Source organism: Rhinolophus sinicus, linkage group LG06, assembly GCF_036562045.2.
Source record: "Rhinolophus sinicus isolate RSC01 linkage group LG06, ASM3656204v1, whole genome shotgun sequence".
NCBI lineage: Eukaryota > Metazoa > Chordata > Mammalia > Chiroptera > Rhinolophidae > Rhinolophus > Rhinolophus sinicus.
In genome coordinates this window covers 7,327,642-7,341,298 of record NC_133756.1, presented here as the reverse complement: position 1 = coordinate 7,341,298, position 13,657 = coordinate 7,327,642, and the positions used below count along the sequence as shown (strand labels likewise).

The following is a 13,657-nucleotide window of genomic DNA, read 5'->3' as shown; positions in this document are numbered from 1 at the left end:
TCCTCAAGGCCAGTGGGGCTGCCTCCTTGGAGACCTCAGGCCTTTGGTCAGGGGTCGGGAAACTCCCCAGGACCTGGACGGGAGCCCTGCCCCGTGTCTGACGGGGGCTAAATGGGTTTCACGGAGGACATGGTCTCCATTGCTCCACTGGAATTGGGCAGAAAATCAGAGACTTTGTGGGGAAGGGCTGGTCTGCCCCAAGGACCTTCCCTGATGTGAGAATTGTCATTTGCTCCCTGCTAGGAAGGGAGGCTGGGTGGGGCCGTCTTGGCTGGTACATCCGGCCCCCCACACACACTCCTTCCCTTAGGGGTGCAACAAGCACCTGGAACCCAACCGGTCCAAAGCAGAACGCTGCCCGCACCTCCTCTCGGGCGCTCTCTGGTCTGAGTGGGTTCAGATGACCTTCTCAGGTCCTCCCTTGCACCCCTCTGGTCTGAGCCTCGACGACCACAGTGGCCTCTTAGCTGGCGGTCCTGCTTACCTCCACCTCCCTCCTGGATCCAGTCCTCCTCCTCAGTGGTCATTTAGAGGCCCAGGGCAGGTGACAATGGCCCCTTGTGGTTTAACCTCTCCACTGGCTTCTAATTCCATAAAACCCCAAATCTAGATTCTGTGCTCTGGCCCTGGGTCCCCTCCCCCCACCCCTGACCTGGGCCCCTTCCTGTCAGTAGCCCCTCCCCACATCTGAATGTGTGGTCCTGGAGGGCGGGCATTTGGTGGCATCCTGGTCACTGCTGTGCCCCCAGCACAGAGACCCTGGGGGGACGGGCGTGTGAGGAATGCCCCTCCTTCTCCAGTAGCCCTGCAGTTTCCCCACGTGGCCGCTGTCTTGCCCAAGGCCGGCAGTTGTCAGCGGCAGAACCAGATGCAGTGGCTGGACAGAGGGCGCTTACGTTCTGGTCCCTGCTACCGGACGCCTGCCCCGCCTGCTGGACAGACAAGGCAGCGGACTTCTTTGCAGTGTTTACTTAGCTCAAGTCGGAAGCTCATGGACATCTGACAAAGACGCACTTTGGCTGGGCGGATGACAGTTAAACGTGTCTACAGGGCTTCGACAGGGCCGCGTGGACCCTAGCGAACGGATGTGGAGGGGGCTCCACTCACTCCCCGGTTCCCCAGGGCAGCGGCTGCATTCGGGCAGGTTGTGGAGGCTGGGCGTGGCGCGGCTCCGGCGCAATTCCCCACTGGCTGCACTGTCTCCGCGGAAGCCTAGGGCGGCGGGTGGTTGTGGGCCGCACAGCGCGGCTCAGCCTGGGCTACCAGACGCGGCATCGCACCTGTGGGTGCATGGGGGTGCCCCGGGCGCAGTGGAATGCGTTCGCGAAGGCGGCTAAATTCTGCAGCGAGCCCAGCACCCTGTGGGAGGAAGAAGGGGTCTGAGAAGGCGCTGGCCCGAGCGGGGGACGCGGGGGACGGGAGACGCAGAGGCTACTTGCCTGTACTTCAGGGGACTGTGAACGTCAGTCTTGATGGACTGGACTGCGAACTCGGGCCGATAAGATCCGCACCAAACCTGTGGGTGCGCGAGGGGCGTGGCTGCGGGACTCGGGAGGGGAGGGCCTGGGGGGAGAGGGTCGGGTCTTGGGGATGGGACGAGGAATAAGGGGGACCTGAGCGGATCAAGGAGGGGGGCGGCCATGGTAGCGGGGAAGGGCAGTGTGGTGTCATTTCTCTCCAGGCAGGAAGGAGTCCTGCTAGCCTCCCGCTCCTTCTTGGGTGGACGGAGGGAAGCCCGCAGGCTCCGCCCCTTCCTCCCGGTAGCAGTCTGGGCAGGTTATTTCTGATTCTGCCTGGTTTGCGGCCCACGGTGTCCCTGGAGACACCCCACAGTGGGAGCGCTCCACAGATGTGAGTGGGGAGCCAGGCTGGTGGGAAGGGGCCTCAGGGCTCCTACCTGGGCATAGTTGATAAAGAACAGCTGGTCGTAGGTCATCTTCAGTCCTGGCAGCTGCTGATTCTTGCCGCCGTCTGCCACCCACTTTCGGTAAGCCTGCAAGCACCAAGCGGGGGCTGGGCCTGCACCTGCCCTCCTCCTGGGACAGCACCGCCCTGGCAGACGGAGGTCCTGCCTCTGCAGCTTAGGGCCCTTGGAGCACCCTGGGGGCAAGGGGTGCTCGCCACCTTACTCGGTGGCTATCTAGATGCCTACACTGGCTGGGCTCCCTTCCCAGGTATCCCCCCTACACGGCGCCCAACTAGAATGGGCTTCTGCCTCCCAATGCTTGAGGCTGTGGTGATTTCACTGTCTTGGAGGTGGACAGTGCCTCCCTAAGTGTGGAAGCCTCAGCTAAGGTTGGGGTGAAATGTGGGCAGAGCAGCCACCGTGCCTGCCCACCTACGGCTAGGCGGGCCCCCACAGGGCACTGCTGCCTCCCAGTGCAGACGGTGAAGGGTCGGTCCCAGGAAGCACCTTGGCTGGGCGGGGGGCAGTCCCTGCCATGCTGAGGCCCCCACCCCACCTCCTCCACCCACCTTGTACGCCTGCCGCACCCCTCCATTGTCAGCGATGTTCTCCCCAAGAGTGCTGAAGCCGTTCACCTGCACACAGGAGATGGCATGGCTGGGCCGCGCCCTGCACCTCCCCCCGCTGGGGCACGGTCCTGGGTGGGGGGCGAGTGGCTGCACTGCTGACGGCTCGCTCACATGTTGCCCCTCAGCCAGGTCCCAGGAGTAGTTCGCATACTGGTAGACCATGCACTCCGACTGCTTCCGGAAGTGCTGGGCGGAGAAGTCACTCCACCAGTCCAGCATGTTGCCGTCCTTGTCGAAATTCCGGCCTGGGGGAGGGACGGGGGCAGAGGTGGGCTGTCTGAGTGGCCCTGCCTGCCCAGCGCCCCAGCGTCCTGCAGGAACCCGAGAGTCTGGAGCTCATGTTTGTTAGCAGAGAATGGGCCCTGCTCACAGGTGTTGGCACGTTGTCACAGACAATGGCTCAGGCCCCAGGAGAGAGAGGGCTTAGGTGGTCTTTCATGCCACTCCCGAGCTTAGGACCTGGGGTCTCAGGTCCCAGAGGCACTGTGGTTCAATGACACTTCTTGATGTGCAGACACTTTAAACCCTGAGTGAGGGTGGGTGCGGTCCCTGGAGACATGGGGCTGCCCTCGGAAAGTGCCCATGGTCAAGCTTTATGGGAGAAGCAGCCTCCCTGGGTTGCAGCTGAGTCCGTGCCTGGTCACAGGCCACTAGAACCAGGCAGGATATCGTCACCCAGACGTGGGAAGCGAGAATGTCCGGTCAGTACAAGCCTAGGCTGGAGGCTGCTAGCTGACCTGGAATACACTGGGCCAGGCTCCCATGCCAGCCCAGGACACGGAGCTTCACTGTGCTCCAACAGTGTCGCTGTCCCCATTGCACAGGCGCAGGGAGGGGACTGGCCAGTTAATGCAGTGGAGTCAGGATCAGGTGCTGGAGCCCTTGGGCCCCCTCCTCCCTCCCTCTGCCCGGAGCCGGAGCACCGACCAGGGGTGCTCTGCCACTGTAGCTCCTCTGGGGACCCGGCAAGTCCTTTCCATGCTCTGGGCCTCAGTGTCCCCTCCTAAATCACAAAGAGGTTGGATGGATAGCCCCAGGGCCCCTTCCTGGCGGCCTGACTTGGCGCTCAGTCCCCTTTCAGGGCTGCTGCTTGGTGCAGGGGGGCACGTGACTTGGAGGTACAGTTCTGACCCCCCAGCAGCCCCCTACCATTGTCGTCAAAGCCGTGGGTGATCTCGTGCCCGATCACCATGCCGATGCCTCCGAAATTCAGGGCCTGTGGCTGCTCCTTGCTGAAGAACGGGGGCTGCAGGATCCCGGCAGGAAACACTGCCCCGGGGCAGGCATGCGGGGACAAGGACAGCTGTGAGTGGCACACCTCCTGTGTGCCGGGACCTCTAGGGATCCTGCCACTTCATCCCACAGCCCGGGAGGTAGAGGTCAGGACACACCCCCATGTCACAGCTGAGAAAGCTCCGAGCCTGGGGGCAGGGCTCGGGTGGGGCAGGTCCAGGTTCTCTCCACCTTTCTGTGCTGCCTTCTGGGGGGAATAGTCTTTGCTGCCCCCCCCCCCCGCCCTGATCACAGACACAGGAGGGGGACTTCCCTGAGGGTGGGGTGAGGGCGTGAAGTTCCTACAGGTGTGAGAGGTGGTACCTTCACCCCTTCCAAGAACAGGCTGCGGGTGACCTCAGGAGGAAGGGTGGGGGCTGCTCAATGCAGGCTTACCTTTGGCACTGGAGGGGTGGGGGTGGACGGGGAGGGGGTGGACATACCAATCTGGTTCCGGTTTGGGGAGTAGAATGCGTTGACCACGGCGGCCCCAATGATCCAGCTGGGATAAATGAGTGGGTCATTTGCAGCCTGCACCTTTGGGACCCACCCCCTGGGCTCCCTACCTGGCTGACCAAAGCCCACCCTGAGGACCCATGCTACTGTGGCCACACCACGGGACCAGTGCTGCCGACAGCCACGGCAGGGTCTGGGCCAGTCCAGAGACCTGCCTTCTGCCTGAGCACCCCTTGCAAGTGGTGTGGCGGGGGTGGGCTCTGAGTCAGACCCAGCTGCCCTCCCCAGCTGCCCCCATGTGCCCCACTTACAGGTTCTGGTCCACCTTTTCCCGCAGTTTCTTGAGGCTCCGCTGGGCACCAGCCTTGAGGTTCTGCAGGCCATTCTCAAAGTACAGGTCCTCCGAGAAGTTCAGCTACAGGAGAGGGGAAGTCACTGCCAGGCGTGTGGGTGCATCTTCAAGGGGCCCGGAGAGGGGGAAGCCCAAGGGCAGATGGGGACTGGCCTCGCTGGGCAGGCTGACTGTGACTAACAGCTCTGGGTGCAGAGAGACTGGGCTGGGCGTCAAACGTGGCTCTGCACATTTACGTGACTCTGAGCAGGTTCCTTCATTCCCCTGGACTCAGTTTCCCCATCCATAACAGAGGGTAATGCTAGAGTCTCCCCAGCACATGGTGACGTGGCCAAGTTAGTGACAGAGCACCCCTCCCCACCCCAGGTAACCAAGAGCCCTTGGTCCACAGGGGCTGGTTCAGGGGCAGATCGGTTTGGGAGAGGTGACACGCGGGGCTCTTGAGTGCCCCTTGGCTGGGGGAGGGGCTCACATTGGAATATTCCTCATCCAGGTGCTTGTTCCTCTCCTCCAAGATATAGTCGGGGTACCCAATCTGCTCCCGGATGCTCATGGCCTGGGGAGGAGAGGGCGCCAGGCCCTGTTGCCCCACTGTGGGCATCCTGGCTCTGCCCTCCACCATGTGGGTAAAGGACTAGGGGACTCACACCCCCTTGCAGGCTGCGGGGGCATTTAATGGGTGCAGAATGTGGAGTGACTCGGCTCCAGGCCACCTTTGCACTGACAGGCAGCCTGGGATCTGGTGGGGTGACGGCCAGGCAGAGTCACTTGGCTTCTGTTTGTCACACTGGCCTAGAGGGGCTCCTGGTAGGTCCTGAGCTCAATGCTGGGTGCCCTGCTCCCTGAGGCCATAGCCGCCCCCCCCCATTTCTGGGGTGCTGGAGGGTCTCCCAGGCTTAGCTTCCAGTCCTGTCTCCGCCCACACTTCCCTCCGGAGCCAGCCACCTCCAGCCTCACTGTCCTCACTCTAAGGGGGTGTGGTGGTGATCACCCCGGGGGCTGCCCTCTGCTGGTGGGAGGCCCTGATCTCGACACTCCAGGGCCCGCCCACCTTCTCCTGGGCCTTCTTCTTGGATGCCGTGTCCATCCAGCTCAGCTCGTCCAGGGTCTCCACAAACACTGCCCGCACCTTGTCAATGAGCTCTCTGACCTGGGGGAGCACATGGCCCTTGTACCTGGATGACCAGCATTGGGGTCTCTGCAGGAGTCTGGTCCAAAACACAGCTCCCAGCTGCGGGCTGCTCCGGGTGGGGTTGGGATGAATGACCCCCCCGGGACAGGGTCCCTGCTGCTGCTCTCTGTCTTAGGGGGCCTCCCACCCCAGGACTCACACTTGTACCCTTTCCCAGGCAGTCTGCAGAGTCAGGGTAGGGGGCTGATGCCTGGCTGGGAGCCAGAGGCCCCGGATGGGCAGGGCTTCCCCTGGCCTCCCCTGTGTGATGGGGCACAGGGCAAATGTGAGCTCCCCACTCCAATCCCTGTGCCACTGAGTGCACATGTGCTGCTGGGGGGCGAGCAGGGCCCCCTCCAGGAGCCTGGAGTCACAGTGCCTGATGGTAGTGATTGGGCCTGTGCCCGACCCGTCTGGCCGTCCCCTGCGGGTTGCCTGGCCATGTCCGAGTACCGAGCGAGCACCCACCACGTTCTTGCTTTCTCCGGGGAAGGCCTCCTTGACGTACAGGGATCCCACGGCGCTCTCCATGTTGCTATTAACATAGCTGACACACTCCCGCCAGCGTACCTCCTCCACGGTGATGCCGTACAGCGCCTGGCGGGCATTCATTCATTCATTCATTCATTCCATCACACCTACCGACATCTACTTCCCCAGCCTCGGCCTCAGGCGGCCCCGGGGCTGGTAGGGGACACAGGATGAACTCAGAGATGTGCCTTTGAATGCCGGGTGTGGGCATGGCGAGGACGGAGTGTGCAGTTTTGAGGTGGGGCCCTGACCCAGGCAGGGCGTTGGGCCATCACCCCAGAGGGTGGTAGGGGCCCCAACCAGTGTCAAGCTCCTCCTCGTCCATTCTCTGTCCTCGCCACCCTGGCCTGGCTATCTGGCCGGACTCTGCCCTCCAAGACTCCAGCCCCTCCCCAAAGCACACTTGGCACTAATTCCAGAGTGGCCCTAGGGACCACGTCCAGCTCGGCCACTGGCTGTCTGGGCCCCTGTTTTCTCTCATTACCCAAGTGACAATGAAAACACCTGCCCATCTGTCCCCAGGAGTACAAGGGCACAAGATGGAAATACGTTTCCATCAGATTCCTGGCCCCAAATCGGCCAGCCCAGAGCTCCGCCCGGCGATGGGCTACACCTTCCTGGGCTGTGGGGTTTCCTGCCCCCCAAGAAGTCAGCGTGACTCTTTTCCTTTCCCCAGAGCTCTGGGAATCAGCTCCCTCCCCAATGTTTGGCTAGTGCATGTCTCCAGCCCAATGTGCAGGAGCCTGGATGTGCCCCAACCTGCTCTGCCCAGTGCCCCATCGCAGTGGAGGGCATCCACCCAGCCTATTTGCCTGCAGAGACCCTCGCAGTCCCCCTGACGCTTGCGTCCCTTGTCCCCCGTATTGGGTATACATGCCTCGCCCGTCTGTCAGCAGCATCTCAAGCCTCTCCTGAAGCCATGCACCACCCACACCCTGGTCCAGCCCATCATCCCACTGGATGATTGCACCAGCCTCCACTCTGCCTCCACTCCAACGCCACAGCCCACAGCTCATTGTTCCAGAACAGACACCATGACCACAGGGCCTCCAGGCGGGTCCCCTGCCTCTACCCTGTGACCCCAGCAGGCAGCCAGACCACACAAGCAGCACTTCAGACTGTGGTTCCCACTCTTAACACCCGGCGGCTTCCATGCATGGGGGTCGGCGCTCTGCATGGCCCTGGTGGCAGCCCCTGCCTCCTTCCCTGACCTGCCTCCTTCCCCGAGCTGGCCCGGGGCGCCCTGCTGCCAAACCTCTGTGCTGGCTGTTTCTGCTGCCGGGGAATCTGCCCCAGTCTCTTCACGCCCGCATCACCTTTTCCTTAAGGTCTCTGGCATCACCTCCATGGAAAGGTCGCCCCTGCCCTCACCCCTGCCCTTACCCCCACCCTCATGGCATACTGGTTGGTTCTAAAAGAGTGACTCTCTGGTTTGTTCCCTTCCTGTTGTCCACCGGCCTCGTCCATGGCTCTGACCCCGTGGCCATAGTGCCTGCCTGCCCACAGCCGTGCTCAGTATCATGAACCGTATGCATGAGGGAATGACGGCCGCCTCTGCGGGGTCTCACGCACCTTGCGATAATTGGCGCGTGCGTCCTTGAACCGCTGGCTCAGGCTGCTGAGACGATCCAGCACCAGACGCCAGACCAGGTAGTTCTGCACGGTCCTGCAGGCGGGAGCAGACGGCAGAGCGCTGGCTCAGGGAGGGTATGCAGCGCCCGGCCCTGGCCAGCAGGTGCTGCTCCAAGCAGGGAGGGCAGGTGCCAGAGAAAACCTCCACAACAGCCCCCAGGCAGAGCCTGTCTACCCCGGAATGCTTGCAGTGCCTCAGGAGGGGCTCACATCTCCAAGGGAAGGCTCCACTGGCCAGTAGTACTTATCTCTCCACGTCCCTCATGCCTTAGAGTCAGTGCTCTGTGGGGCCCTCTCCTGAGAGGAGGAGCTATTGGGGAGGGGACAGCAGGGGCAGAGACGCTGAGGCTTCCTGCGACCCTCCCTGGGCCTCACCTGGCTGAGTAGATATCAATGATCTCTTCAAGATTCTGCAGGTAGGGGATGCCATAGACCACCACTTCCTCATCTGGCAGCAGCTCGATTGCGACAGAAGATAGCACAGATTGTATGAAGAGGGTCCAGTTAAATCCCTGGGAAAAGAGGGAGTGTGTGTGTGTGTGTGTGTGTGTGTGTGTGTGTGTGTGAGAGAGAGAGAGAGAGACAGAGAGAGACAGAGAGACAGAGAGAGAGGCAGTGCCTGGGCATCCAAGAAACCCAGCCCCACAAAAGACTATTCAAGAAATCAGGCACAAATAACTAGAATGAGGGAAAATGTGGGTGACATCACTACAGAGCCAACAGACCATGAAATGATAAGATTAGGCCAATATATTTGAAAAATGTACTGGAAAGATTCCTAGAAAAACACAACTTACCAAAAATGACTAAAGAAGAAATAGAAAATATAGTCTTATGTGCAATAAACTGGATCTTTAATTTGAAATATTCCCATGTAGAAATTTCTAGACGCATCTGGCTTTCCAGTGGGTACTACCATGTTTTCCCGAAAATAAGACCAGGTCTTATATTAAGGTTTGCTCCAAAAGACACATTAGGGCTTATGTTCAGGGTATGTCATCCTGAAAAGTCATGCTAGGGCTTGTTTTCTGATTAGGTCTTATTTTCGGGGAAACATGGTATCTGATGTTCAAGGAAGACATACTGCCAATCTTACTCAAACTTTCCAGAGAAGAATAAAAACTCTTCTCAACTTACGTTATGGGGCCAAGAATAACATATACCAAGCTAAGGATATTACAAGAGAAGAAAATAATAGGCCAGTCTCATGATCATAAATAACAAAAATGTAAGCAAAATATCAGCAACTAGAATCCATCCATACCTATGGATGGATGACACATCACAGCCAAATTAGATTTATTCAAGGAATTCAATTTGGTGCAACATTTGGAAAATCAAATCAATATATTCTGAATAAAGGAGGGAAATCTTTTTTGATAACTGAATAAAGGAAGAAAATCATATGATAATTTCAAAAGCTGCAGAAAGTCCTTTAATACCAGTTGTCAGCTATTCATGGTAACACCTCTTATCGGATTAGAAATAGAAGATAAATTTCATAATCTGACACAGGGCGTCTACATAGCAGCAGCAACAAACATACACACGAGCTTTTCTTTTGAGATCAGGAAGGAAACAAGATGTCAGCACTAAGCTGAACTTTCTAGCCAGTTCAGTAAGAGAAGTAAACGAAATGAGGTCAGTAAGTCTTGAAAGGGAAGAAATAAAACTTTTCCTTTGCACAAAGGACATGATTTTGTATTCATAAAATCTGAAAGGATCTACAAAGTGTTAGAACTAATACGTGCATTGAATTAAACTGCTGTATCCAAGGTCAGTATTTCTGTATACTATCAACAAAGAGGAAGGTAAATTATAAAACACCATTTACAACAATACATTTAAAAAAGAAACTAGGACTAAATCTAATGAAAGATATATAAGGCCTTGAAATAGAAAACTATAAAACTATAAAAAGAGAAATGAAAGAAAATGTAAATATGTGCGTGTATATGTTTCATGGATTGGAAAGCTCAACACTAAAGACGCTGATTTTCCCCACACTGATACTAGATTCCAAGCCATGCCTATGGACATCGTGGCAGGTTTCTGTGTGGCATTGGCAAGCTGACTCTGAGTTCTGTGAGAAAATGCAAAAGATGAGGAATCAAGACGACCCAGAAGGACCACTTGGTAGACTTACTCTGGCTAGTGAGACTTATCCTAAAGCTGCAATGAGGGAGAGCATTCACACACAGGTGCACACACAATCACACACACACACACACACACACACACACACACACACACACACAGAGACGTGGAGACACACCACACGACACACAAACATGTGATTTTTTAAAACAGAGGTGACCTGCCAAGCAGCGTCGAGCGGAAGTCTTTTCAAGAAATGGTGCTGTGTCACCCAGACACCCTCATCTGGACATTCGTAGGGAAGAAAGGAAATGATTCCTACATTGTTCCTTAAAAAAATTAACTCGAGGCTGATCGAAGACCTAGTGACCTTGAGGGAGGCAACGATTCCTCACCCAGAACACAAAGGACACTAGCCATGAAGAAAAGATGGATCTGTCTTTGCTAAGTCAATACGTTGGATTATTTTAAACCTGCCTTCTTCCGTCTCACCTTGAGTCTGTCCCCACCTGTGCCCTCCTCCCTCTGACTTTGGCCCCATCTCCACCCATGCCCTCCACCCTCTGTGTGGCCACAGTTGGTGGAGGCAAGAGCAGTCTTTCTGCCCCTCCTTTTGCAGGAGGAGGCTGCTCCACGAGGCCGGCCCATCAGGACTCAGTCCCTGTGTGTAAGGTCTGGACACAGGGAGGGAAGAGCCCGAGGGCCTGGTCGTGGGGGGTGGTCCTCAGTCAGGGACTGGCAGAATGGTGGGCACAGCCGTGCTGCGGTTCTGAGCAGGACCTGAGCCCTGGGTGGGGGTTTCCAAGACAAGGTCGCATCAGCAACCCCTCCCAGCCTGTTTCCTATTCAGAAAACGGGTCATCACAGCAGTCACCTCACTGATGGAGTGGCCGCCCCCCATTCCCAGACAACCCAGTTGACATCTGCTGTCTGGTGGGAAGTGTCCCTGTTTGGGTGACCAATTACATGGCACCCTTGCTATTTCTGAGGCTTAAATGAGAAAGGCAGAAAGTATGGGGTGGGCGGAGGCCAGGGTCTGCCCCATAGGTGGCCTCCTTCCGCCAATGCCTGGTACCACAGGGATGCCCGGCCTTACCTTCAGGTGAAACTTATTCTGGAGCTCGGCCACCTCCATCCTGTGGTACAGGGCGGTGACATCGTGCCTCTCCTCCTGGGGGACCGTGGCCTGTACCAGGGCGGGGTGTGGTCACAAGGGGTGGGTGGCCAGGGCCCCGGTCCCGCCCTCTGTCCGCGGACCAGGCCTCACATTCGCCAGCTGCGTCTCCAGGTTCAGCACCTGTGCCATGTCCTCCCACACCAGGTAACTGTTCTCAGAGAGGTTCATGTCCGCCCGCAGCATCGTGGCCACCGACACCATGAACTGCAGGTAGGCGTCCCGCACCTGGGCCAAAGGACACAGGATGGAGCTGGGCGGCCTGAGCATCCTTGGCCCTCGTCAAGCTGTCTGTGGGGGTGGGGTGGGCGTACAACAGAGCAGGCTTCCAGGACGCTCAGCGGCCAACCTGGGCCAGCAGGCGTTGGCTGTCCCGGTGGGGGCGCTGGGAGGGGCATGTCAGACGGCCACGCCCTCCCAGGCCAGGCCCTCAGCTGTCACTCACACTCCCTGATAAGCCTGCCCCTGGGTGGACTGTGCCCGGTTCCCAGACCCATGCTGGAGGCCCACGTGGAGGCCACGCCCACACAGCGCAGGCGTGAGCATCCCGCTTCAGCCCTTCCAGGGCATGACCCCGTGCCCCTGAGCTTCTGCATGACCAGGAGTCTTATTTTGCTGGACTGCGTGGCCACACACGGTGCTGGCCAAGGTCCAGGGCCCCAGGGCCATCAGGTGCCAGGGTTACATCAGGGTGGGCTGCTCTAGCCAGGCTGGCCTCAGCCCAGGGATCAGGACTGGGTCCTGAGGACGTGACATATGCCCTGCCTGGGCCCGCCGCCGTCGTGCTCCATGGTGGGGGCTCCTTGTTGCGGCAGGAGCCACAGAGGCATGACCGCTGCCTGGCCTGACCCATGGCCGCTGGGCGGGAGCCCTTCCAGAGGGCCCAGGCCTGGCTGCTGAGTGCGCTCCCTTGGTCTGGTTCCCCGCCCATGGCGCCTTCTTTTTGCCACAATCGCCTTTCCTCCTGGCTTACCCATCCTCCACAGCCTCGCTCCTGGCTACCTCTGCCAGGAGGCCCACTTGTTGCTCCCCGCGAGCCTGTGGGTCATTTCACACCTCCTGCTCTTCCTTCCCAACTCTCCCTCCACCCCCGGCTGGCCCTGGTCCTGCCTGCTTTGCCACTGCTTGGTTTCTCTCCTCCCTGGATGCAGAATGGCTAAGGGAGCAGGTCCAGGGGCCGGGCACGTGCATCCACGTTTCTATGGGCCCCACACAGAAAACTGGCAGTGTGGACCGCAGTCCTGATGGTGAGATGGGCCTGGCAGGGTGTGTTCCTCTGAGCCGCTGGGCTGAGCTGAGCTGATCCCCGAGGGTTTGGGGACAATCCCTACGAAGGTTACAAAGCTCGTCCTCAGCCGTCAGCGCCAGGCTCCCCTCATCCAGGTGCTCACAAAGGCGAGCTGTGGGGGCCAGGGCCAAGCAGTACACATGGGGATTGGGCCCCAGTGGACCCTGAAGTGATGGGAAGAGGGGCCCAGAACAGAGGGGGCAGGCAGGACAGGGGCTGGGGGCAGGGGCTCTGCCCAGACTCACCTTCTGGTTGCTGCCCTTGTTGAAATAGTACTCTCGGGACGGCATGCCCAAGGTGGGCTGGTCTATCTGGAGACACAGAGGCTGTGAACCTGGGCCAGGCACCAGGGGTCCCCACAGCCTGGCTGAGGCGGGCAGCAGCCCTCTCCCCTCCCCCTAGGATCTAGAAGGGGGTGATGCTGGGGTGCATACAGGTACCCTGGTGCCCAAGCCCTGGTTGGTGAGTGACGGGCAGAGGGCCACCGGGGACGGGCTGAGGGGGTGTGGGCATCTGCAGGGTCAAGGAGCACATTCGCCACAGGGTTCCCTTTGGCTTTCCAGCTATGGCAGTGGTGGCTCTTTGAGGTCAGGCTTCCTGCCTGGGCACCAAAGGCCTGGACGGCTGGTCCTGAGAACCAGCTCAGCACATGGACCTCTGATCAGGACACGGGGCCTTGGCAGCTGGTTCCCCACACCACAGCCATGGACCAGCGCAGGGGCCTGGGAGCATACCCAGGTCTCGCCTGCCCCTCTGGCCATGGCCCTGGCCATCTCCCCACTGTGCTGGGGGAGCCCAGCCCGACAGGGGGACCCGGCACCCTCCCCATGGTGCAGCTCATACGTAGATGATGTGCCGGCTGGAGTTCTGGTCATCGTTCCAGATGAAGAGGTCGATGAGGACACGCCTGTTGAACTGCGTGTTCATCACAGCGAGCTGCTCCTCCAGCGCCCAGGTGGGGCCTGGGGAGACAGTGCCAGCGCTGGGGACCGGCCGGGCCCCTGGGTCCCAGCCCAGCCCCTCGTCCGACAGTGGATCCCAGCCTCCTAAGCCCAGACCTCGGAGGGCAGAGGAGCACATGGGGGTGCACTTCCCCACAGTCCACAGGGAACAACAGGGTCCTGAGAGCAGCATGTGTGCCGGGGGCTG

At 59.2% G+C, this 13,657-nt stretch overlaps 1 protein-coding gene across 5 annotated transcripts in view; it reads right to left on the bottom strand.

The window, feature by feature from the left end:
• Positions 1-84: 84 nt before the first annotated feature.
• MMEL1 (membrane metalloendopeptidase like 1) overlaps positions 85-13,657 on the bottom strand; it is a 31,187-nt gene continuing 17,614 nt past the window's right edge. For 2 of the 5 annotated variants that reach the window (XM_074334235.1, XM_074334232.1), the window contains 17 exons: positions 13,352-13,470; positions 12,754-12,819; positions 11,314-11,448; positions 11,143-11,232; positions 8,325-8,461; positions 7,890-7,983; positions 6,255-6,383; positions 5,667-5,765; positions 5,088-5,171; positions 4,575-4,678; positions 4,251-4,309; positions 3,685-3,804; positions 2,647-2,780; positions 2,476-2,541; positions 1,898-1,993; positions 1,440-1,516; positions 85-1,359 (listed from right to left, as the gene is read on the bottom strand). In XM_074334235.1, the coding sequence (XP_074190336.1) occupies positions 1,260-1,359; positions 1,440-1,516; positions 1,898-1,993; positions 2,476-2,541; positions 2,647-2,780; positions 3,685-3,804; positions 4,251-4,309; positions 4,575-4,678; positions 5,088-5,171; positions 5,667-5,765; positions 6,255-6,383; positions 7,890-7,983; positions 8,325-8,461; positions 11,143-11,232; positions 11,314-11,448; positions 12,754-12,819; positions 13,352-13,470 (1,709 nt within the window). In that variant the 3' untranslated portion in view covers positions 85-1,259. Of the gene's footprint in view, positions 1,360-1,439; positions 1,564-1,897; positions 1,994-2,475; positions 2,542-2,646; positions 2,781-3,684; positions 3,805-4,250; positions 4,310-4,574; positions 4,679-5,087; positions 5,172-5,666; positions 5,766-6,254; positions 6,384-7,889; positions 7,984-8,324; positions 8,462-11,142; positions 11,233-11,313; positions 11,449-12,753; positions 12,820-13,351; positions 13,471-13,657 lie in introns of those variants that run through there. The other 3 variants (XM_074334233.1, XM_074334234.1, XR_012497095.1) reach the window with 3 other exon arrangements.